The 25846-nt window shown below is 34.7% G+C and overlaps 3 protein-coding genes across 7 annotated transcripts; 2 read left to right on the forward strand and 1 right to left on the reverse strand.

Moving 5' to 3' along the window:
* Positions 1-534: 534 nt before the first annotated feature.
* LOC117907846 (probable alpha-amylase 2) lies at positions 535-9688 on the reverse strand. 3 transcript variants are annotated; one of them, XM_034821506.1, is made up of 14 exons: positions 9536-9687; positions 9341-9400; positions 8633-8714; positions 8463-8493; positions 7498-7535; positions 7111-7237; positions 6782-7008; positions 5784-5926; positions 5571-5683; positions 4747-4835; positions 4316-4438; positions 2550-2585; positions 972-1070; positions 535-881 (listed from the first exon to the last, which is right to left on the reverse strand). In XM_034821506.1, the coding sequence occupies exons 3-14, from the start codon at positions 8648-8650 to the stop codon at positions 690-692; spliced, it is 1236 nt and encodes a 411-aa protein (XP_034677397.1). In that variant the 5' UTR covers positions 8651-8714; positions 9341-9400; positions 9536-9687; the 3' UTR covers positions 535-689. The 3 variants fall into 3 exon arrangements, with proteins under 3 accessions (XP_034677397.1, XP_034677398.1, XP_034677396.1); XM_034821507.1 differs by having other exon boundaries at positions 7111-7262; positions 9341-9688; XM_034821505.1 differs by having other exon boundaries at positions 9341-9687.
* Positions 9689-14562: 4874 nt separating this feature from the next.
* Positions 14563-16968, forward strand: LOC117907102 (pentatricopeptide repeat-containing protein At2g33680). Its single transcript, XM_034820480.1, has one exon. It carries the CDS (start codon positions 14675-14677, stop codon positions 16787-16789), a length of 2115 nt encoding a protein of 704 aa, XP_034676371.1. The 5' UTR covers positions 14563-14674; the 3' UTR covers positions 16790-16968.
* A 216-nt stretch (positions 16969-17184) lies between these two features.
* LOC117907103 (tRNA pseudouridine synthase A-like) lies at positions 17185-20773 on the forward strand. 3 transcript variants are annotated; one of them, XR_004649942.1, is made up of 4 exons: positions 17185-18833; positions 18909-19221; positions 19723-20099; positions 20217-20773. XR_004649942.1 is itself a non-coding variant. In XM_034820482.1 (3 exons), exons 1-2 carry the CDS (start codon positions 17428-17430, stop codon positions 19216-19218), a joined length of 1716 nt encoding a protein of 571 aa, XP_034676373.1. In that variant the 5' UTR covers positions 17185-17427; the 3' UTR covers positions 19219-19221; positions 19723-20252. The 3 variants fall into 3 exon arrangements, 2 of the variants coding, with proteins under 2 accessions (XP_034676373.1, XP_034676372.1); XM_034820482.1 differs by having other exon boundaries at positions 19723-20252; XM_034820481.1 differs by lacking the exons at positions 19723-20099; positions 20217-20773 and having other exon boundaries at positions 17187-18833; positions 18909-19510.
* The last annotated feature ends 5073 nt before the right edge of the window (positions 20774-25846 follow it).

Raw genomic sequence — 25846 nt, forward strand, 5'->3', positions numbered from 1 at the left:
GGGAGCTTTTGTGGTTTGACTAATAAGACTTTGTATCCTAATGTCCAGACATAATATATATTCTTTGCATTCTCGCATTCTACTGGCTTGCCTTTTCTCTCTCTTTACTACACTTCCATGATCACTTTCAGAGTCTTCTCTGCTATTCAGCAATTTCATTAGTTATATATCATAGTGCTACACAGTTTTGACAGCTTTGTATGTAACAACTTTTGTTGTAACCTAGAAAAGAAAACATGAATAAAAAGAGAAAGAAAGAAGAGAGGAAACATATGTACAAGTCAACTGGATAGGGTTTTTGATATTGTCAATGCTATTAGTCCTAGGTATTGTTGAGGTTTTTTCACTTATGTTGTGGGAAGTGGGGACTACAAGCCCTAATGGGTGTGATCATTTGGAGAATTTTGGGTTTTCTACAAGACCTGCGTGCTTCCTAGAGTCCATTTCCACCACTTGATGGTGTTTGGACTTGTGTGAATATCAAGGAACACATGCTTCAAACAGTTTCAGAAGCAAACACCCTTTTTAAGTTCATGCCTCTTAAGCTGAAACAAGCTTTTGCCCTTTGATTTGATACTAATTTAAATGTGGGTCTCAAACATAGAAGACTAGTACAATGATCTCCAACACAGAATTGGATATTAGAAGCTTTATTCATAAAAGACTGATAGTAGAAACTGTAGGTTGAGTTACTTTTTCCATACGGCGTATCTTTGGCCACTGGTTGCAAGGGTCCACTCCCTGCCTCCTGGGCACCACGAGCCATCCCCAATCTTCATGCATACTTTGTCTCCAATGATAGCGGAGTAGAGGTTGGGCTGGGCCTCCAAGATCTTGATAGATGATCGACTGTGAATGTCCTGCTCCTTCCTAACAGCAATCTGCAGAAAAATTTGAGCAGTTTAGGAGAAATTTAGCTTTAGAAGAAATGGTCAATTCAGTGCATGGATACATATAGTTATGTAGCATACCAGCTTTGCAATTTCATTGTGAATGGAGCCAGCCCAGTCATAGAAATGGTCATAGAAAACTGTTGGTATACCAGGATGTGTGAGTATATATGCATAGCCCTGCAGATTAAATACAATGGAGACCAGTTATAACTGACAAATGGAAGCACTAAGGCAGGCTCCCTGTATTTAATGGACTCAAGGAAAAATGAGACTGAGCTTTGACAGTGCTCTGATCTAAGGAGAAGTTAGATCTATGCATTAGTTCCAAAGAGGAAAAAAGACAAAAATAAAAAATATAGAGAGCAAAATATAGCTTGATGTACAGAATTTCTTGCAGAAAGTCATTTTCAGGAAACTATACAGCGACACGAGTGTCATTTATCTTATATCATGTATGAGAAAACTTTACCAAATTAGAAAACAACTGTACTCTCTGATTCTATATGCCATTTAACTGGATTGACTAGTTGTAAGATCATAACCTTAAAATCCAATTATTAATTAATCTCCTAGCCAGACGTAGTTATCACTTATCAGAGAACAGCAGAAGTTTGGCCCTCTAAACTGAAAGATGCAGTTCGTTTATCTTGTGTTTTATTGCCAGTCAATTGGTAGTGACTGTTGGGTTGCCTCCTTAATAGCGTAACCAGAAAACCATATCCAGTCATCAATATGAATTGCTCCATATCAGCTACTCATTACTAACCAGAATTTTTTTCTTCCACACAAGGATTAGGTCTCTATGGCAAAGTCAAAATCATCTAATTCATTCTCATATTGAGCTGTGCACCATCTATGGAATGAATAGCAACATGCTGAATTTTTACTTTTCGTTTTCTTTTTTCCTGTGTCTTCCACGCAACCAACCTGAGATTCAAGGAGAACATTCAAAGTGTATGAAGTTCCTCACTCATTCCTTGATCTGTGATTGAAATAAATTTCAGAATACCAGCTTTTCTAATTATAAATTGTCCTCATGAAACAGAAGGCAGAGAACTCCCTAATATTATTATGTGCTTCCATCTCCACACAGATAGACATGTTTAAACAAAAAACATGAGAAGAAGACATGCATGTAACACCTACATGTTTAGGAACTATCTCAACGAAAAAGGAGCAAAATATATGGAATTTGTGCTAAGAAAATGTTTTCAGTGCCTGTGTCCTCACTGAGTGAATCTCAACTTTATATAAAACCATGAGGCCAAAGGGAGGGCTTGTTTGTCTATTTTGACTATTATCTCATCTAACTCCACATGTTCCATGGTGTTCTAGTGACTATTCTTCAAATTGGGTAAAGAAACAAACAGGAAGTTAATAATCACTAAACTACAATTTGGCAAGTAGGGAAACAGAAAATTACAGAACATGTCAACACAAACAACCACATACATCATATAATAAATTCAATCGCAAATTTGGATGGACATATGATTGAATATGCATGCTTTTCAAGCAACCCAAAAAAGAAGAGACAAATTCTAGTAATCGCAAATCAGAAATGAGATACTAATTTAGACTTTCTGGAGATGAACTCCAGAAGTTCGATTATTCAAAGAAAAAGAAGATTTTCATATAAACAAGGACATCACATACCTCCATGAGATGATTCATAGGGAAAGGCCAATGAGCCTGCAAAAGTGGAATAATGGAGTGAGAGGGTGACTGAAGAACCAAAGCTTGATTTATAATGGAAAAATACTTCAGCCAGTTAGGGTGGGCAATATGTCAGGTTTGAGTTGGACCCAGTGTCCTAGCTAACTACTGGGCTATTTTTACCAGGACTTAGCCAATTATTAAGAGTAAAATCAAACCAACCTGTGAGCCAAACCACCTGAAAATACTTAGAGAAGAAAACTAATAATCGTGTTTTCCTCTAGCTGGTCAGATCCTGGGGCCTAAGCTTTCAAGTTAACAGGAAACCAATCCTTGATGCCAAGGCCAGCCTGAACCTATTTACTTCAGGAGGGTTGACAATTTGGTGTCAAATTTTGTTGGTTCTATAGGAGATAAAGTTATAATAAACAAAACATCTACAGTGATTTTTTTCTAAAACTAAAAACAATTTGGCGCTCCTGAAAAAGACACCTTCTCCTGAATAAGAATAAATTGTCACAGGGGAACCCTAAGGAAGCTGCCATTCTTGCCTCTTTGATGCATTGCTAATTTGCACATCTCAGGATTTATGTCCACCATTCATGCGTATGTCTCACAAAGAATATTTTTTGCCATGTAAAGAAAATAATTTTCTTACTAATAAACAAAAATATTGAGGAATTTTCTGTATGTAAAATCATAATTATTAATAGAGGTTGAAGATAACTCCATAGTAGGAGGAGTTTTCAAATCATAAACCTTTTGGGGGACAAAAACCCTGAGATGAGGGGCCAAAAATGACCTCAAATTATCAGACTAGGAGAAGACTATTCCTTCTGGCAAATTGGCCTCTAGCAACTACGGTAAGGTTAAGTGTTTTTATATATCACATTGGTTGGGGAAAGAAATTTACGGCACCACATGTGTAGTGGACTTCTCTTAATTGGGTACACACATTTAAAGGCCATGAGGGCCTATTGGGTCTAGAATGGATAAAATCTACATGGGAAGAAGTAGGTTATTACAAATGGCATCAGAGTCAATCCTCAACCATGATGTGGGATTCTATCTATGTGGCCCCACAATTTCGTGAGACATGACAAGAATGTTGTGTATGCATGAAGAGGAGGTTGATTGAGATATCCCATATCATTTAAGGGTTCTTGGCACAATATATGTAGTGGGTTCTTTGCAACTGTATAGACGCATTTTAAAGCCATAAAGGCCCATAAGGCCTGGAGTGAATAATATTTACATGGAAGAGAGTGGGTTGCTACATAAAGGCTATCCAATTCTTTTGAAATGTGCTGCAGCCTAACAAAAACCAGAGCTACTTAAAGCTCTCATTAATTGCCTTTTTGAAACTAACTCATATCCTGAAGAGCTTTTAGCAGATAAAGAAAGAACCTTGACCTTGCCAGGACAATTGAGAGTGCACTAGAGGAGCTCCAAACAGGGGATAGCACAGTGTCCCCCCATAAGAAACCCCCTGAAGTGAGGCAGAACAGGGAACTCTACCCCGAAAACATCTAGCTTTAAGATTGACTCAAACAAGAATGTTCTCAATCGTCCACTATTCACACTTTCTTGTCAACTGCTGTCTGCCAAGCCATTTAGATTTGATGAATCAATAAATTTGAAAAATCAAAATCACTTGGGTTCAGACTATGGAATTATGGTTTGAATCCCTTCATGTCCAGTGAGTGAATCAGAAGCAAGCATGATGAACCACCAAAATCATCCCAGAACCAGGAAAAATGAGGTACCTGTGTTGAGCCTGTATCATGGTTATCTATGAATGTGACAGCCCTTGAAGGCCACCAACCCATTACACCTGGTGGTTTTCCTTGTCGGTCACGCAGACGCCAGAACTGTCCCTTTACCGCCTCCTGCAAGGCAATATAGATAAGAACAGTTTCCTCCTTGAAAGATACCTCCTGGCAGTTAGAAGCCCAAGCTTCATTATTGCAAGAGGATGCAGATGCTAACAGATACCATGGACTAATATTTAGCTACATGATTATAAAACTAAGAAGGTGAAGCAGGTTGGTGTCAATCTACAAGTGAAGAAATAAATGAAACAGGATGGTACAGTTTTTCATAGGTGGATCTGATTGAGACACCGTAAAGAACCATGAAACATTTTCATCAGAAGGATTGTTTAAATTTCTGAGTTCATAATGCCTTGGAAGAATACCTGAAGGATTCCCTTTGTTGTGAAGTCAAATGCAGCTGAAAGTTGTCCTGTGCCATCAATCCAATTGACAATCCGTTGTCTATGACTATCTGCATGAGGAATTAGTCATCAAGCAACATAGAATAGAAAACCATTGATCATGAAATCAGAAAGTAGTAAGGCAAAGCTAAGACTCATTAATGTCTTCTAAGAAATGGAGAACAAACATATCAATGAGCACCCAGGAGCAAGATGAAAACAGCATTCAATCTCCTGTGGAATTGGTGAACCAACATTACACAGAATTCAGAATGGATGACAACTACAGAGACATTGTCACAGAACATTAAGTACCATGGTAAGATGAATAGTTATTCCTATCCACATTTTTTAAAGAAGTAACACCTGGTGCCTGAACTTCAAATGGGTACCTGTTCCCTTGCAGGACCACAACATGAACTGGCATGTTGCCTAAATACTGTCACATCAATCTTCTAAAGTGGTACCCAATTTTAGCTATAATAGAAAAAATAACTGAAATTTTGTTTGTTTGTTTGTCTTTAATATCTCAAGTTCATCTTTAAATGCATACACCAACAAAAATATAGAAGAAGAGAGCATATGTTATCTAATATCAAATTGACATAGGTCAACTTAAGATTGCACCGAGAGTGCATTGATGCCTACAACAACAAAAATCAAAAGCAAGAACAAATCTAACATGCCACAACCAGTTTTCAAAATTAACATGTGGGTTTATTTTTTTCCTGCAAAATCTTATGCCATAACCGAGAGTGCCATTAACTGAGAGTGCATGATAAAAAGAAATTATAAAATTATGATACCTTGGTTGTAGTCCAACCCATTATTATTGTAGTTGCAAGGATCCCAGTACTCCCCAACAGAAAATATTGGTCTTGCGCCTTCAATATACTCCTTCACATATTTTGCCGAATAACTAAATTTGAGCATAATGAGATAACATAAATATTGATCTGTAATCATCAAATGGGAGACCAAAAAGAGAATATGATTTACTGGTGCAGAAAAATGTTTACCCTCTTGCAAAATCAAAACGAAAATCTTGAAAGCCAACACCACGTAGCCACTTTAGCCAACCTATAAGGTCGTTTCGAACAAAATTTTGGGTATGATCAATATTTGGAACCCCGTGGAAGTTGGCGCCACTGCTTCGATTACCCTGGAAGAAAATTATTAAAGGGTAAGCAATATTTTTGGATAATTGTTCATATTCACACTTGATAGATTTTAGCTGAGTTATGAGCTACAGTAAATTACAGTGATCATATGGTTACCGTTCTAATTGGAATGAACTTCCGGAATATAATCACTAATATTTCTTTGATAGGCAAACAAGGATATATATTAATGAAGAAAGTGCCTGGAGGGATCGCAACAAGGTACACATGATGCATACAATTAGCACTAACAACAGGCAAGCAAAAAGGAAGAGAGAAAACAAAAAACAACCTCTTCTCATTACTTAGAACTCAAGCAGACTACAAAGTCTATCATAGACATCAGATGATCTTCAATGTACATTCTAACCCAATCCAAAAAGGCACACATGAAGGAAGATTTGATTGCTTGATCCAATTGTTCAACTCCCTTCAATGACCTCCTTTTTTGTTCCCTCCATAACGTCCAAAACAGACATAAGGGGGTAGGCCTCTAAGCTTTCTTCCTCTTCTTACGCACAAAAGAGCCATGCCAACTAACTTTTGAAACATAATCGCTAACATGTTCAATGAAGTCACTCACAAAGGGCTTACATAAGTCACTCAGCACATCTTTTTGACACAAACCAACTTGACTAATTCCAATATTCCCTGTAATTACTGGAGAAGCATTTTGCAAGTGAAAAGAAAAAAGGCTGAACAGTTCCTATTGTATAGATATACTTTTACTCAGAGACATGGAAATGCATGCATGCAGAATGAACAATATATGCAGTGAAAGATGATAAGCATTTGTGGCATTCCATACTTTCATGCAGTGTCATGAAAATTAAACTGACTACAACGAATGACCTTACCAGTCCCCCAGTACAAGATGTAACAGCATGTTCATTCCATGATAATGGTATTCCATCATAACGGTTGTACATTCCACCATGTCCTTGGGTAGTACCAACACGATGATTGATAACTATGTCAGCCATTGCTCTAACTTTGTGCTGGTTCAATTTTTGAAGTAGATTTTTTAATAGGTGCTCAGAACCATATGAAGAATTAAGGGAATAAAGGTTCTGAGGAAGGTAACCTGCAAAGCAATATGAAAGTTTAATTGATATCAGGAAGACTGAACCACAGGCAAATATGATAAAACATATATTTGAAATTTGCAGGAGTTTTTCTGTCAAACCTTCTGGTGAGAAAGACTGAGATGCTGGTGGCAACCATACTGATGTAAACCCAGATTTTGCAATATCAGGAACCTTCTTTTCTAAATTTCTCCACCAATCATGTTTATGGGACTCCCAGTTGAATCCCTGTGAAGCAGGTCTGTCAGTCATTCTACATATTTCAAAATTGTTAACATGCTTAGACAGTCAAGAAGATCAATTGTATGACCCATACATCTCTGATAGCACTATGCTCCAAAATGACTTATAATTCCAAAAAAAGAAAACCATGATTACAAACCACTTAAATTTGATACAGGTCAATAAACAAGTTTTGTTTATAGATTTGGTGAATGCCTTCCTATTCTTTCAAAGAAATTTAGTCAGATTCCTATTGTCTGATTTACCTGAAAAAGTATTTCTCTTCCATTGCGTAGCGCTGCACCTGCGAATAAATTCAAAAGCATATTTCAGTCAGCATAAAAAAGATTTATACATTTTTATTCACAGGTCAAATTTTATAACAAACAAAGATACTCTGGAAACACTTAATTCTGACAATAAGTTACAGTATTCCACTATCAACGCAAATGTAATGAGAAATCAGATAAGATTCCCATTCTATCATCTGACACTTCTTAAAAAATTAAGCATTACGATTCTCAACACTGTAATGAGATTAATTATCATCCAAAACTACATTCTTTGGTTCTTTCTTTTTTCTTTTTCTATTAATTATACATTCTTCAAAAATCAATTAAAGACCTAACCAATGTCAGATTTCTCCAGTGTCCATCCTGATCTAACAATTTAAATATATTCGACAATGATAATGCACTAGGTGAATACCTTGTGTAACACTTTATCTAAAATTACTAGAAACCCTGAAACTAGCAGTAAGTATAATATGGTTGAATGACTTTTCTCTCACATGTAGCTAAAAGATGAAAATCCACAAGATATCCTCAATATAATATTTCAGTAAGGGTGCAACTGTAACAATGGCAGTTGAAAGATAATAAATCCCCATTAACTATAATAATCTCTGGCCACAACCACCACCCTATCTGTTTTGAGAGGAGAGAGGAAGTAGGAGGAAGTAGGTTGGGTTTGATCTTATTTGCACAATAGGAAGTAGGCTGGGTTTGATCTTATTTGCACATTTGTACGTGCCATTTCCACCCACTGGTATCACAGAATTGAAAGGCAGCAAAATAGCTAACCCATGGCTGTGCAACCATGCACTAGGTACATAGAAAATTGTAAAGTTTGAAAAAGATAAAATTACAATTATGTAGAGAAACATATGATTAAATAGTCTTCTATGATGTCAAAGACACCATGGATGTCTAAAAGAAAAGGAGAAGCTTACCATAATCACTCTGCTGACTTTCATCAAAACCCTGTATTCAATGAAAGATGAAATTAGACCCACCACATGCATGTTGCAGTTCAATATATATATATATAAGAACTATCTCTTGGGAGACTAAAAGGTCTGGTAATGAGGAAAAAGAAAAATATTTAAAATAGAATTGGTACGTTATTCATGTAACCCATGTCAGATCAGGGGTAGTCCTGAAAAGTTTGAGGCTGGATCAAATTGACTGAAGTGCAAAGAATCCTGCATCCACAGTTAAAAGCACAATGTATAGTTTTCATTCCACTTAAGAGTGAACAGCAAGACAACAATTTAAAAGCTCCATCAATCCTAAAAGAAGAAGAGAAGAAGAAAAGAAAAAAAAAACAGCTTGTTTCAGCTCCATAAAAACAAATTTTCAGTCTTATCCATGTTTGATTTTATTTCCCTTTTACATAGAAAATAAAGAATTTAAAATTCTTTAAAAAACTTCTTATATATCATCTTTCCTCGTATTTTTGATATTTTGAAAAAAAATAAAAAAAATTCCCTTCTCCCCCTATTTTCTGAAATCCGAAAGGAGCGTAAAGGAAATTTCCTTCTCTGGCTTCTAGGCTGTTTTGCTTCCCCAACACACTCCCTGGCATGTAATTTTAGCAAAATCAGACACATTTATACCATGCAGCTGTCTTGAAAATCAACGTCAAACCAACCAAGCTGCTCTGTTTCTCTAGCGCTACCTTTTTCTAAGATGTGAAACAACTCACCTCAACCAAGATAATTCCTTTCCTGCGTTTTCCCGCCAATCGAAAATCCAAAAATAATAGTAATAATAATAATAACAATAACAAAGAAACCCTAACCAATTCAATCTGGAGAAAGAAACTTACCAAAAACCAAGGTTCTTGCAGATGACGATCCGCACCGTGGCTTCCTTCTACGCCTCCGGCCTATAAATATGAAAGAAAAAGCTGAATGAATCCCACCCAATTTGGAATCATGCAATTCAGCCCATGAAAAATAAAAGCGACGGAAATAGAGAGAATTTGTGCGATAAAATGATTCCTGGACAGAACCACAACTACCTATTTCTACTTTTCTGTTTGGAAAACGAGGAAAATAACTTAGAAAAGGAGAACCGCCTTTGTGAATGGGGATCTCATCTCGCCCTTTCCGCTTTTCATTTGGTGCCGCGGAGCGAATGTTCATATTCAACGGTAACAATGAGGAAGGTGAGAAAGTGCGATTTCCAGTGCGCTGTGTGTGTGTGTGTGGCCTTTGAAATTCCTTTATAACTTATGACAGAGACCGCTGGGGACCGCTAGATGCTCGACTGGGTACACGTGCGGTTAACCGTGCGTGGCTTCATTGAAGCGCTAGTATGACACACACCAAATCTTGGGATTTTTCTCAATAGTACGGTAAATTAAAAAAGTTATGCTTAAATTACTGTAGTAGAAGAAGTTATTACAAATATACGGTAGTTTTTGCCACATATGAGAGAGGATTTGCCACTTAGGAGAGAGGAGAGAGGGTGAACGGATAATTTTTTTTTAAAACCAAAATCATCTTTTCAAATTTCAAAAGTCAAAAGGAAAATCGTCTCTTCAAAAGACGAGTTCTATGAAAAAAAATTTAGTATTTAAAAAAATTCCTCATTTACAAGGGAACTCGTCTCTTCAAGAGACGAGTTCCATGAAAAAAAATATATATATTTTTTTTAAAATTCCCAAATTATTATTTAAAAAAAAAAAAAACAATTCCTCAAGGGAATCTCTTCAAGAGACGAGAAAATAAAAATATTTTTTTTAAAAAAAAATTCTCAAATTAAAAAAAAAAAAATTGAACTCGTCTCTTCAAGAGACGAGTTCCATAAATATATATATTTAAAAAAATTCCCAAAATATTATTTTAAAAAAAAATTTAAATATTTTTATTTTAAAAAATACACAAATTAAAAAAAAAAAAAAAAAAAAAAAAAAAAAAAAACAATTCCTCAAGGGAACTCGTCTCTTCAAGAGACGAGTTCCCATGGGAAAAAAAAATTTTAAAATATTTTTTTTTAAAAAAAAAACCCAAATTAAAAAATAAATAAATAAATAAAAACAAACAAACAATTCCTCAAGGGAACTCGTCTCTTCAAGAGACGAGTTCCATGGGAGAAAAAATATTTTTTTTAAAAAAAAATATATTTTTAAAAAAAAAAATTTTTTTTAAAAAGTTCCCAAATTAAAAAAAAAAAAAAAAAAAAAATCCTCAAGGGAACTCGTCTCTTCAAGAGACGAGTTCCATGAAAAATAAAAAATATATATTTTTAAAAAAAATTCCCAAATTATTATTTAAAAAAAAAAAACAATTCCTCAAGGGAACCCGTCTGTTGAAGAGACGAGTTCATATATATTTTTTTAAAAAGTTCCCAAATTAAAAAAAAAAAAAAAAACAATTCCTCAAGGGAACTCGTCTTCAAAAGACGAGTTCCCATGGAAAAAATATATATATATATATTTTAAAAAAGTGCCCAATATATATATAATTTTTAAAAAAATCCCAAATTATTATTTAAAAAAAAAAAAACAATTCCTCAAAGGAACTCGTCTCTTGAAGAGACGAGTTCCCATAAAAAAAATATATTTATTTTTTTTAAAAAAATCCCAAATTATAAAAAAAAATATATTAAAAAAAAAATTCTTCAGTGTAACTCGTCTCTTGAAGAGACGAGTTCCCATAAAAAAAAAAAAAAAAAAAAAATCGTCAAGGGAACTCGTCTCTTCACATTGAAAAAAATTAATATATTTTTTTAAAAAAATCTCAAATATAAAAAAATTCCAAAAGGGAAATCGTCTCTTAAGAGACGAGTTCCCTTGAGGAATTGTTTTTTTTTTCTTTCTTTTTTAATTTGGGTATTTTTTTTTAAAATAAAATATTTAAAAAAAAAAAATTTCCCCATGGGAACTCGTTCCTTGTGGAATTGTTTTTTTTTTTTTTTTTTTTAAATTTGGGTATTATTAAAAAAAAACATTTAAAAAAAAAAAAATTTCCCCATGGGAACTCGTCCCTTCAAGAGACGAGTTCCCTTAGAATTGTTTTTTTTTTTTTTTTTTTTTTTTTTTTTTTTGGGTATTATTAAAAAAAAAACATTAAAAAAAATTTTTTTTTTTCCCCCATGGGAACTCGTCCCTTCAAGAGACGAGTTCCCTTGGAATTGTTTTTTTATTTTTTTTATTTTTTTTTATTTTTTTATTTTGGGTATTATTAAAAAAAAAAAAACATTTAAAAAAAAAAAAATTTCCCCATGGGAACTCGTCCCTTCAAGAGACGAGTTCCCTTGGAATTGTTTTTTTTTTTTTTTTTTTTTTTTTTTTTTTTTTTTAAATTTGGGAATATTTAAAAAAAAATTTTTAAATATTTTTTTTCCATGGGAACCCTTGAGGAATTGTTTTGTTTTTTTTTTTTTTTTTTTTTTTTGGGTTTTTTTTGTTAAAAAAAAATTTTTCCCATGGGAACTCGTCTCTTCAAGAGACGAGTTCCCTTGAGGAATTGTTTTTTTTTTAAAATAATAATTTGAGAATTTTTTATTTTTTTATTTTTAATTTGATAATTTTTTTTAAAAAAAATATTTTTATTTTCTTGTCTCTTGAAGAGATTCCCTTGAGAAATTGTTTTTTTTTTTTTAAATAATAATTTGGGAATTTTTTTTAATATATATATATATATATATATATATATATATATTTCATGGAACTCGTCTCTTGAAGAGACGAGTTCCTTTGAGGAATTGTTTTTTTTTTCTTTAAATAATAATTTGGGAATTTTTTAAAAAATATATATATTTTTTTTCATGGAACTTGTCTCTTGAAGAGACGAGTTCCCTTGTAAATGGGGAATTTTTTTAAATACTAATTTTTTTTTTATGGAACTCGTCTTTTGAAGAGACGATTTCCCTTTTGACTTTTGAAATTTGAAAAGATGATTTTGGTTTTAAAAAAAAATTATCCGTTCACCCTCTCTCCTCTCTCCTAAGTGGCAAATCCTCTCTCCTATGTGGCAAAAACTACCGTATATTTGTAATAACTTCTTCTACTACAGTAATTTAAGCATAACTTTTTTAATTTACCGTACTATTGAGAAAAATCCCCAAATCTTGAATGCCCCGAGAGTAAGCTAAATGGGCTGATTGGCTTATTACCAGGTTGATTACGACATGAGAGTAATCTTGCCGTAAACGTATGCGGAAGCGTGATGGATGTGATTATTTTCCAAATCTTCATATTAATTCTACAAATTAAAGATTTTCATTTCAGCCCATCAAAACTTATGCTTGGTAAAAATGGTGACTCGCGTATCACTACCCACTAAAAAGTGATATTAACTTAAAAAAAGAGGTTAAACATGCCCGAAAAAATATATTTTTTCATTTATTTATTTATGAAAAAAAATTTATTTCTTATTGGATGTGATATGACCCAATTTTGATGTTGGAACCTATGTATATATCATCAATCCATATATTTTTAAAACACATGAATATGATTGTTAATGCATTTGTTTCTTTAGATTAAACTGATAATTTTGTTTCATCCATGTTTATTATATGTTTTTTTTATGATTTACACCCATTTGAAGGTTGCTATAGAATCAAATCTAGATTAAACAGGTAAGTATGATTGAGTTATTTTAGAACAATCGTATAAAAGGCATAGGTGTAGACTTATGAAAATTAAAAATAAAATTAATTTGGAAACAATTTAAAGAGAAAAATCTTTCAAGATAATAAAGAAAAATTGGAAAGTTACTTTAAAATGAGGATTTAACATTCAAATTTTAAAAATAATTTTTTTTTCAAATAATGAAATTAATTTATAAAAAGAATTTTAAATATGATATATATTTTTTTATCTTTTTAAAATTCTTAAGTTTTTAAATTATTATTTTGGTAAAATATGATTTTTATATTGATTATAAGTTCATTGACCTTTTCTTATATATGCCCATTGGGAGAGTTCTTTCACGTGTGAAATTTTACCTCTAACTCTACTAGGTTTCTCTTATATATGTCTACAGGGAGAGTTTGCACATGTGTGAATGTTTCTCTTATACATGCCTATTGGGAGAGTTTCCTCACATGTGAATGCACTTAAACTTTTTAAGTTATTATTTTTTGAACATAATACAAAACTCTCAAATATATTTGATTTTCCATTCATTGGGGTGTGAAGGAGAACTTTATCCCCTTAGGAGTTGGGACGAGATCTATTAGGGCATAAAGCACAAGAGACATAGTTGTTAAAGACATGAATTATGATATAAGGTTTGGAAAGTAAATCTAAGGATAATATTTGTAAGTAATTCTATGTACTACTTTATCAAATAGTGAATTGTTGATTGATGTCTTAGATTTTTATCTTTATACGGAGGTTTTCATGTAAAAGATATTTGTGTTGAGTGTTTCAAACCTTTCTTAAATTGGAAAATAGTTATTACAAGATTAAAAGTTTATGGAATACCTAACAAGGATGAATAGGTGTTTAAATCTTTTGGGTCAATTTTTTTTTTTTTAATTCTATAATAACATTTTTTCAATTTAAGAAAGTCTAAGAACATTGAACACAAAACACACAAAACTTTTCATATAATGTTTGAAGATAAATAACGAGGTCATAGATCTCAAATCAACAATCACTATTTGAGAAGTACTACATAAAATTACTACAAACATTATCCTTAGATTTACTCTTCAAAACTAAAACTGTAATTCATGTTTGCAACGTAACACTTAATATGTTATAGGTTTAAGTGCTAAAAATAATGACTTAAAAATTTAAGCACATCCATCATTGAGAGAGCTTTCTCCATAAATATATATAAAAGAAAACCAAATAGACTTGAAATCAATTTTAAAATTATATATATTAAGGCAAAAAAATTTTGTGTCTTGGGATGAATGTATTAAGCTTTCCTAGATTGAAAAGTGATTATCATAGGATTTAAAAAAATAATTAATTAATTTTTTTTTAAAAAAAAAATTTGACCTAAAAGGCTTAAACACCTGCTCATTCAGATAGGACTTCCATCAGCCAGGTCAAATAACTTTCACTAGCATTTGCACTGTGCGGCAAGCGAGCTAATGACTCGATACCCTGTAAACAATAGAGGCGGGGATTGAATCTTGAACTCAAATTTTCTACAATCCCCAATTTGCAGGCTTGGAAAGTTAGAGCTAGTTGATGACTCCACCTTCAAATCGCTCATTCTTTACAGCACTTCTGCAATACACCCACAACAGAAGTCTCCAAAAGGGCAAGGCCCTCCACGCCCAAATCATCAAATCCAGTTCTTCTTCCTGCGTATACATCGCTAACAGCCTTGTCAACTTGTACGCCAAGTGCCAACGCTTACGCGAAGCCAAGTTTGTTTTCGAGCGTATACAAAACAAGGACGTCGTCTCATGGAACTGCATCATCAATGGCTACTCTCAACATGGCCCCAGTGGCTCTTCCCATGTCATGGAACTCTTCCAGCGGATGAGGGCCGAGAACACCGCCCCGAATGCCCACACTTTTGCTGGCGTTTTCACCGCCGCCTCCAACTTGGTGGACGCAGCCGGTGGCAGATTAGCTCACGCGGTGGCAATAAAAATGGATAGTTGTCGTGACGTATTTGTGGGTAGTTCTTTGATGAATATGTATTGTAAAGCCGGTCTTACCCCGGAGGCTCGCAAGGTGTTTGATACAATGCCGGAGAGGAATTCGGTTTCTTGGGCGACGATGATTTCTGGGTACGCATCACAGAAGCTTGCTGCTGAAGCATTGGGGTTGTTTGGGTTGATGAGGAGGGAAGAGGAGGGCGAGAATGAGTTTGTGTTCACTAGCGTTCTTAGTGCATTGGCGCTGCCTGAGTTGGTCAATAATGGTAAGCAAATTCATTGTATTGCGGTTAAAGATGGGCTGTTGTCGATTGTGTCCGTTGGGAATGCTCTCGTTACAATGTATGCAAAATGTGGGAGTTTGGATGATGCACTTCAAACGTTCGAGACGTCAAGTGATAAGAATTCTATTACATGGTCAGCGATGATCACTGGTTATGCACAATCTGGGGATTCTGATAAGGCCTTGAAGCTGTTTTCAAGTATGCATCTTTCGGGAATTAGGCCTAGTGAGTTCACATTCGTTGGGGTTATTAATGCTTGCAGTGATCTTGGTGCTGCTTGGGAAGGAAAGCAAGTGCATGATTATTTGCTGAAGCTGGGATTTGAAACCCAAATATATGTAATGACAGCTCTTGTTGATATGTACGCGAAATGCAGCAGCATAGTTGATGCTAGGAAGGGTTTTGATTATTTGCAAGAGCCTGATATTGTTTTGTGGACTTCCATGATTGGAGGGTATGTACAAAATAGCGAGAATGAAGACGCTCTGAGTTTATATGGTAGAATGGAGATGGAGGGTATTTTGCCCAATGAGCTAACTATGGCTAGTGTTCTAAAAGCCTGTTCAAGCCTTGCTGCCTTGGAACAAGGAAAGCAAATTCATGCCCGTACTGTTAAGTATGGATTTGGTCTAGAAGTTCCAATTGGAAGTGCTCTTTCGACCATGTATGCCAAGTGTGGGTGTCTCAAAGATGGCACGCTTGTCTTTAGGAGGATGCCTGCAAGGGATGTAATATCATGGAATGCAATGATATCTGGGCTCTCCCAAAATGGACGTGGTAAGGAAGCTCTAGAACTCTTCGAGGAGATGCAATTAGAGGGCACAAAGCCAGACTATGTTACCTTTGTTAACATTCTCTCTGCATGTAGCCACATGGGATTGGTGGAAAGAGGATGGGGTTATTTCAGGATGATGTTTTATGAATTTGGTATGGACCCCAGAGTAGAGCACTATGCTTGCATGGTTGATATTCTGAGCCGTGCAGGAAAGCTCAAAGAAGCAATAGAGTTCACCGAATCGGCTATTATTGATCATGGAATGTGTTTATGGCGTATTATATTAGGTGCTTGTCGGAACTACCATAATTACGAGTTAGGAGCCTATGCAGGGGAGAAACTGATGGAGTTGGGCTCCCAAGAGTCATCTGCTTATGTGTTGCTGTCTAGTATCTATTCTGCCTTGGGCAGGTGGGAAGATGTGGAAAGGGTCAGGAGGATGATGAAACTCCGGGGAGTGAGTAAGGAGCCTGGTTGTAGCTGGATTGAGCTCAAGAGTGGGGTTCATGTTTTTGTTGTCAAAGACCAGATGCATCCACAGATTGGAGATATACATGTTGAGCTACGACAGTTAAGCAAACAAATGAAGGACGAAGGTTATGAACCTGCCACTGATTCATTTTCTTCTGCTTTATGATATTGAGATGACAAAGAAATTATTATCAGGAGTATGTGTTTATTTATTTCATTCATTGGTCAATGATTTTCTACCGTTTTTCTCAATCTGTGAGTGAAACAAGGAAATCGAGGCCTCTTTTTGTAGTCTACCCGGAAACCCATGAACAATAAAGTTTAACGACTTGTCTAATTTCTCCATTATTTGTCATTCATTCAGTACATTTGATGTTGAATCTAGAAATGCTTCTGCATATCAACAACTGCATCCCTTTGCTTTCTACTTCACCACAATGTAAAAATTCTCTTTCATTTTCCTCTCTAGCTCCTGACTGGAAACAGCTCTCCTTTTGGGCTTGGAACTAGTTCAGAACAGTGTCTTCCATCCGTAGTCCTTACATAAACCCGAAATTTAATCTATAGTCTCCCGTAATCAATACAGTCCTCTATAAAACACACGTTTTGGCACAATACTACTACACTTTTATGGAAGAAATGATCTGGGCTTGTACGGGTTGGGCCTATTGTACGATATGGGCTAGCACCAACCAACCCAAATGGCTATTGTGGGATCCACCGGTTTTAGGGTTTTACCAGGGCATAGAGGCGATGCAGTGGCACTCCTGCGATGGATAACTGCAATTCCATCAAGAATTGAACATGGAAATCCAGGAGCCGGACCCCAAAAGACCAAAAATGTCCCAAACCACCACCACCTCCGATGACGAAGACTGCGACACCACCACCGCGACCAAAAAGCCCAGATACAAGCGCCGCAAGATCGCCATCTTCTTCGCATACTGTGGCGTGGGCTACCAAGGCATGCAGAAAAACCCCGGAGCCAAAACCATCGAAGGGGACCTCGAAGAAGCCCTCTTCTTCTCGGGCGCCGTCCCCGAGCAAGACCGCGGACACCCCAAGCGATTCGACTGGGCTCGGTCCGCTCGAACCGATAAGGGCGTCAGCGCAGTGGGTCAAGTAGTCTCAGGCCGGTTCTACATTGATCCACCCGGCCTAGTCGAGCGCCTGAATTCGAATCTCCCTCCCCAGTTTCGGATCTTTGGGTTTAAGCGAGTGACGGCGTCGTTTAATGCCAAGAAATTCTGTGATCGCAGGAGGTATGTGTATCTTATTCCAGTGTTTGCTCTTGATCCCAGTTCGCATCCTGATAGAGAGAGTGTCTTGGCTAGTGTGGGGTCTGAAAATGAGCTTGTTAAGTGCTTGGAGTGTTCTGAGAGAGGTCGTAAAGTCGTAGGTATAATGGGTAAACGTAGTTTCGAATCGAAAGTTTCAGTAGATGATAGGGAAGATGTAGAAGGTGAATCTAAAAACATTGTTCAGTTGGGCATTCCATCGAACGATGAAGCTGCAATATTGAACTCTGAAGTACAAGAAGAGATTAAGGCCACTTCAAACAACAACAACATAGATGCTAATAATTCAATTTCTGAAATGATAAAGGAAGAAGCCGCAATCTTGAGCTCTGAAGTTGATGCAGAGATTATCAATGGTGAAAATTCAATTTCTGAACCCGTCAAGGTAGGAGCTGCAATATTGAAATCTGAAGCTAAAGAAGAGAGTATGGCTTCCTCGGACAACAGACATGATGGTAATTCAATCTCTCAACCTATAAAGGAAGGCTCGTGTTTTCAGGACAATGGGACCTCTGAATCGACCCCTGATAGTAGGGCTTCTGCACAAAACGAGCCTGGTGTTTCTCATTCTGAACAGTCTGACAAGGGAAAGAATAAGCTTGAGAAGGGAAGTGGGTTTTGTTATGGCGACAAGGAGAGGGAGAGATTCAATAGAATTCTGGGTCATTATGTTGGAACTCATAACTTCCACAACTTCACCACCAGAATTAAAGCCGAGGATCCCTCCGCCCAACGCTTCATTGTTTCATTTGATGGCAACACCATTGTCACTGTAGAAGGCATCGAATTTGTGAAGTGTGAAGTTGTGGGGCAGAGCTTCATGCTTCATCAGATTCGGAAGATGATTGGTCTTGCAGTAGCAATCATGAGAAACGTTGCCCCTGAGTCCTTGCTAGAAACAGCTCTACTAAAGTGAGTACCATCAATTTTTTATCCTAATCTCGCATTCATCTTTCGGTCCTAATTCCTTTGCTAACAAATTTCCAGGGATGTTAACATCAATGTGCCCACGGCCCCTGAAGTTGGCTTATACCTGGACGAGTGTTTCTTCTCATCCTACAACAAGAAATGGAGAGACAGCCATGAAGAGGTATCCATGAAAGCCTATGCAGAAGAGGCAGAAGAGTTCAAGATGAAGCATATCTACTCCCATATCGCAGCAACAGAACATAAGGAAGGAGTTGTGGCCCTCTGGCTGCATTCTCTGAACCACCGCAACTACCCCGATTTATGCATTGGGGACAATGGAGCTGCCTCTGATGGGAAAAACGGTGAAGAGGAAACAATGGCTGACTGAATTGTATGTCATCTCAACTGACCTTCCTTTCTATGTTTTTGGTTAACTTTCTTTTACATGGTTTTGGAATTTCTAGAGGAAATTATAGAGATTTTTCTTTGATCACTAATGCTTGTATCTTCTTCCTTTCCTTAAAAATTCGCGGCTGAAGAACCTCTTGCAAATGATGTCCACTGGTGACATGCAAAGTTTCATGAGATATCAAATGTATTATGCTTTTGGCTGTTTATGTCAGCTTGTTAACTCTAAAATTAGGGATGTCTCCAACGTCCCAAGATGAATTTTTTTATGAGAAGTAATTTTTTTTTTTTTTTAAAAAAAGAAAATGCATACAGGTTATAGTGAGGCAAAACAATGCCCGAATCCTCTTTCTAGACCTGTTCCTAAACTCTCTCTCTCTCTCTCAACCTCTAAAAACCCATAATATTAGAGGTTAGATTAGTCCTGAAAATACTCGGCTTATCACAAGTCCCTCCCTATCAAAACTCACTAACACATTTTCAGGTCTTGCACTAGTGGCTGGAAAGTGGGTACTAGGAAAGGGAGCACTGAAGAAAAATTTTATTTCAGCTTCAATGAATGATAAACTGTTCAATGGTTTTTTGGAAGCTGGAAACAGAGAGACATAGCAGCTTTGAAACTACTTGCCAGCTCACCAAAAATAACAAACTTATATAACAAACCCTCTTATTAAAATATATGGCTATTTCTAATACTCCTCCTCGAGATGGAGAATGAATATTATTATGAATGCCCATCTTGCTTAACAGAGCCATGAATTGAGCAGGGAAGAGAGGTTTGGTTAACAAGTCTACTACTTGATGTTGAGAAGAGACATGGGGTGTTTTGAGGCAACCATTTTTAATCTTCTCTCTTACAAGGTGACAATCGATCTTTATGTGCTTTAGTTGCTCGTGAAACACCTTATTAGTTGTTATATGTAAAGCAACTTGATTATCACAAAACAAAACTACTGGATTTGGGTGATCAATATGTAGATCTTTGAGAAGAGAGAGCAGCCACACTAACTCACATGTTGCATTGGCCATGGACATGTATTCAACTTCTGCTGATGATCTTGATACGGTGTGTTGTTTCTTTGATTTCTAAGAAACTAAAGAATCTCCAGTAAAAACGTAGAAACCACTAATAGATTTTTTTTGTATCCCGACAAGCACTCCAATTTGAATCTGCATATGCTTTTAATTCAACCAACGAGGAAGAGGAAAGAAAAGACCTTGTCCAACTGTGGTCTTGATGTACTGAAGCACTCTGTGAACTGCTTGCAAGTGGGGAACCCTCGGTTTTGCAAGAAACTGACTTAGGCGATTTACTGCAAAAGACAAATCTGGTCTCGTGATAGTGAGATACAAAAGTTTCCCATTCATTCGTCTATATTCTGATGGAGCCACAAGTAGCACTCTCTCATCCTGTGAGAGCTTAACATTGGGGTCCATAGGCGTTTTTCTGGTCTTACAGCCAAGATATCCTGTATCAAATAGAAACCGTAATGCATAATGTCTTTGATTTAGGGAAATTCCCTTTGTGGACCAAGCAACTGAAAGCCCCAAAAAATATTTCTGATTCCCCAAATCTTTAAGATTAAAATGACTATTAAGAAAGCCTTTGAGATCTTCCACTTACTTTGAATTATTGCTTAAAATCTTCAACAAGTAGAACATTAGAGAATTTGGAGAACCACTGTCGTGACGCCAGCTTAAGCCCATAGAGTGATTTGTGAAGTTTGTAACATTTGCTAACAATATGACCTTGTAAACCACACGGAGAACAAAGAGGGTGACCACGCTTGGGTTTGGGAGTGAAATTGATTGCAGAGGCAATAGCAGAAGAAAGAGAAGCTGATTCATCCACCCCCTGAATGTTCTGAAGAAGAAAATATCCCAAGATTAATAGTTTGTTGTCGTTCTTCTTGGACGACTAGCGCAAAAACCTTGGTAATTGGAGGTAGAGGATCCATTATCAAAATCCGAGTACGATTTTGAGCATAGGACTCATTGAGACTTATAAAAAATTGCATAACACTCTTGTTGTTAGTAATCCTTCCAGGGTCTCATTGTGCCACAATGACAAACAGGTACCAACTGAAGATCCTTGAGCTCATTGTAAAGGATTTTGAGTTTTGACATCAAGAGCCCTTGATGAAGAGCAGCAAGGTATTTCTTAATCTGAAAATCGCAAGAACCATTTCTTTGATGAAATCGATCATGAAGATCGCTCTGAATCTCGTACGTAGTATTAATGTAGAGAAGACTATTTACAATTTCTCTGGTAACAACATTAAGAATCCAAGATATTACCATACTATTGCAATGAGTCCAGACGCTAAAAAGAAGATCGATTGGCTGCTGGGTGAGGAATGCTACCATTGACGAAACCAATCATGTCCTTTGGAGTGAGGGCCATAAGCATGGATCAACTCCAAGTGTTGTAGTTACAGCCCGTCAAGTGATGAGAAACCAAAACGAGACCTGAGTGACCTCCGTTGTGGAGGAAGAAAGGACTATTGGAATCTTCCATAAGTGGTGGAGCAACGAGTCCAGTGATCGCACGATTATTGTGACCACCGTAGGACAGCAGAGCAAATATGCTCGGATACCATATTAGGAAAGGGAGCACTGAAGAAAACTTTTATTTCAACTTCAATGAATAATAAACTGTTCAACATTTTTACGAAGGCTAGAAACAAAGAAACAAAGCATCTTTGAAACTACTTGCCAACTCACCAAAAATAACAAACTTACATAACAAACCCTCTTATTAAAATATATGGCTATTTTTTAATAGCGGAAACTTTATACAACCATGACGATTCATTGGATAATTCTAAGGGTCTCCAACGGGCCGGGCCGCCCGGCCCATGGCCCAGCCCGGGGCGGGCCACTGAGCCCGTTGACTAGTCAACGGGCCGGGCTGGCGGGTGGACTTGGCGAGCCGGATGGGCGGGCGGGCTTGGGTAAAAATTAAAATAGTTTTCAGTTTTGAAAGTAAGGGGAACCCCTTCCCTTATGGATCCATAAGGGAGCTAGCCATCAACTGAGCTAGTTCTCTTTTGTGTAACTATTTTGCATTAGTTATATATCTATTAGAAATGTTGTATGATTTTTGAAAAAAAATAAAAGTGGGCTGGTTGTTCAACGGTCACATGACCGTTGAACATGCCTGCCACTCAATTCAATATTATGACCGTTGAACGGTCTTGATAAAAAAAAATAAAAATTAAATCATAATATTTAAATCCCTATAAATATTAAATACCTTCAATTTTTTTCTATTCTCTACTCTTAAGTTCTCTCCCATTCCACAATATTTCCGATTATTGCATTTTGTCTCAAATTATTCAATATTATTGGTGGTGAAAAACAAGCATTGGTGGTTCAAAGAGTTCAATTTTGAAGGAATTTCTGCTTCGGTTCTCCAATTTAGTAACATACTTCACCTTTACTTTTATTTATTTGTTACATTTTAATTTTACATTTATTATTTTTAGCATAATATTTTATCAATAATTATAATTATGACAAGTGGTTCTTGTTCTTCATCTAATGCATGTGATAGCAAAAAATTTACTTCAAATATATGGAATTTTTTTTATAGAATAGAAATAAATTTAGAAAATAATAAAAAAGAAATAAAAGCAAAATATAAAATTTGTAACAAACTTCTTAGTGGTGGCTCAAATGCAGGTATAAGTCATTTAAAAATGCATCATGAAAATTGTAAAACTAAAAATAATGTAGATATTAGAAATTATATGCAATTAGGTAAAGATGAAAGTGGAAATTTAAAAACATTTTCTTATGATGAATCTTATTGTCGTGAAGAAATGATTGGTTATATAATAAGAGCAGAACAATCTTTCAATTTCATGGAAACTCATGATTTTACGGGAACAATGCAACGAGCTGTTAATCCCCAGTTTCAAGGTTGCTTTGGAAATACAGTTAAAAGAATTCTTATAAAAAATTTTGAAACACAAAAAGAAAATTTTAAATTTTTTTTGCAAATTTTGAAGGAAGAATTTGTTTAACATCTGATATTTGAACATTTTTAACTCATAGTGGTTTTTTATGTATAACTGCTCATTATATTGATAATGAATGAAAATTAAATAAAAGAATTATTTCATTTAAAATAATAAATGCTCCACATAATGGTAAAAATATAGCATCTTTAATAAATGATGAAATTATAGATTTTGGCATTCATGATAAAATATTTACAATAACATTAGATAATGCTTCTAATAATGATGCAACAGTATCTAGATTAAAACGATATTGACAAATAAAAGAAGATCAATGTAAAATATTTCATGTGCGTTGTTGTGCACATATTTTAAATTTAATTGTAAAAGATGGATTAAAATACGTTGATGATACATTATCAAAAATTAGAGGCATTGTTGCAGGTCTTAATAGTTTTCAAGCAAAACATGAATTGTTTTTTTATTGTTGCAAAATGTTAAATATGAAAAAAAGAAATATAAATTTGGATACGCCCACTAGATGGAATTCCACTTATAAACTTTTACAAATTATTACAAAATATAGAAAAATAGTAGAACTATATGAAATACAATTAATTAACAATGATTGTGAAACAGATATTGATGTATTAAATGATTATGATTTGTATATTGCAGATATTTTAAGAGATCTTTTTGAAGTATTTGATACTTCAACAAAAAATTTTTGTGGTGTATATTATCCATCTTCAAACCGAGTTGTCATGCAAATAACTAATATTTTTATTGTACTTCAAAAATATTTAAATTTGGATATATTTAATGATGCAATATTTGCAATGATAGAAAAATTTAGAAAATATTGGGGAGAAATACCTTTAATTTTTTATCTTGATTTAATTGTGGACCCTAGATTGAAATTTGAAGCTTTGGATGAATGGTTAACAATTATTTATTTTAATGACCAAATAAAAATTGAAGAAATTAAAAATGAAATAAATTCATTATTATATAATTTATATAACTATTATAAAGAAAAATATGGTGATGATATTAGTTCTATTAAATTATCACATACATCTACAAGTTCTTCATCTTTTTATAAAGGAGCTCTAGAAATGTTAAAAAGTCAAAAGAAGACAACAAATAGTTCTCCAAACAACACAATTGATTTAGATAGATATCTTAATATTGATTTAATTTCATTTGAAGATGATGAAGATTTTGATATTTTAATATGGTGGAAATCACAACAACACAAATATCTTGTGCTTTTTATCATTGCTCGTGATGTACTAACAGTTCCTGTGAGTACAGTTGCATTAGAAGCTACTTTTAGTGCAGGTGGAAGAGTAGTTAGTGATAAACGGTGCAGCTTAGCGCCATATTCTATTGAAACAAATATATGTGTGAAAGACTGGGCAATAGCAGATAAAAAGATATTTGATTCTATTCAAGAAGAAAATATGTTTGTCGATATGGAAAAACTAAAATCATTAAGATCTTTATGGATTTGCGATAGTTTGCCATCATCGCCAAGAGATAATGATTAAAATATTTTACTAAATGTATGTCATATTTTTATTTTTATTTTTGTGGTTGAAAAGTACAAATGATTGACAAATAAGTAGGTGCCAACCTAGTTGGGATGTATTTATTTTGTAGTGATGTAAACTTTTCCCATATTTTCAAATGTAACGTATACATTCAATGAATAAAATAGTTAACAATGAATATTTTTAGTAATGTAGCATTTTCTATTTCTTGAATATTTTTTTTATATATATATATATTTTTTTAAGTAGCGGGCCTACGGGCGGGCCAAAATTGGAGCCCATGGCCCGGCCCATCCAGAAATGGGCTCGGGCCGGGCCGGGCCACGTGCTTTTTGGAGACCCTTAGATAATTCTGCTCTATTAAATTATTAATTTTTGAAGCAAATTTTATTTAAGAATAAAAAGCTTTGATCTCAAGATGCTTATTTAAACCATTTTGACTCGCACCACACCTCTAAAGAATATTTTAAAAATTAAAAATTATTTTCACTTTATAAAAACTTATCATCTAAATCATTGACTTCATTAAAAAGAATAAATTCAATGTCATCTTCATCTGTTTGCACTCTTTAATTTATTTTTAAATAAAAAGAGTATTCGAAATCCTTATAATGCTCTCAAATGTTTTCTACTGTTATTTTTAATAATTTATCTATTGATTCAAAATCAAAATACAAAGAAAAAAAGAAAAAAATAGTTTTTAAATTTAGAGGCAAATTTATAATAAAAAAGGTTTTTAAGAATTTATTTTTAAAACATGTTATTTTTTAAAATAAATTTGAAGTATTTTAAATATTTTTATAAAGTATTTTAAGTAACAAATGAAAATATGAATAATGTTTCATCAATACATAGCATTGGTCATTTATATATATATATATATATATATATATATATATATATATATTTGAATTTTGAAATATAATTTTATTTTTAAAAGGTAATTCATAATTTGTTTTTAAAAACTATTTTTAAAAAACTGTTTTCAAAAAAGAAATCGAAAACTGGCCTATATTTTTATGACTAATAACTTACAAATACAAAACATTTATACCTGTAAATGTATATTCTCCGCCTAAAACTAAAA

Source organism: Vitis riparia, chromosome 18 (assembly GCF_004353265.1).
Source record: "Vitis riparia cultivar Riparia Gloire de Montpellier isolate 1030 chromosome 18, EGFV_Vit.rip_1.0, whole genome shotgun sequence".
In the NCBI taxonomy this organism is placed as follows: Eukaryota; Viridiplantae; Streptophyta; class Magnoliopsida; order Vitales; family Vitaceae; genus Vitis; species Vitis riparia.

Bases quoted from the DNA above. Each gene is read 5' to 3' on its own strand.
- LOC117907846 (XM_034821507.1), bottom strand. From the start codon at position 8,486: ATGAAAGTCAGCAGAGTGATTATG. The intron at 7,536-8,462 runs GTAAGCTTCTCC...ATTTATTCGCAG, and splicing joins AAGTCAGCAGAGTGATTATG to GTGCAGCGCTACGCAATGGA. The intron at 2,586-4,315 runs GTACCTCATTTT...CCACTTTTGCAG, and splicing joins ATGATACAGGCTCAACACAG to GCTCATTGGCCTTTCCCTAT.
- LOC117907102 (XM_034820480.1), top strand. From the start codon at position 14,675: ATGACTCCACCTTCAAATCGCTCATTCTTTACAGCACTTCTGCAATAC.
- LOC117907103 (XM_034820482.1), top strand. From the start codon at position 17,428: ATGGAAATCCAGGAGCCGGACCCCAAAAGACCAAAAATGTCCCAAACC. The intron at 18,834-18,908 runs GTGAGTACCATC...ACAAATTTCCAG, and splicing joins CTAGAAACAGCTCTACTAAA to GGATGTTAACATCAATGTGC.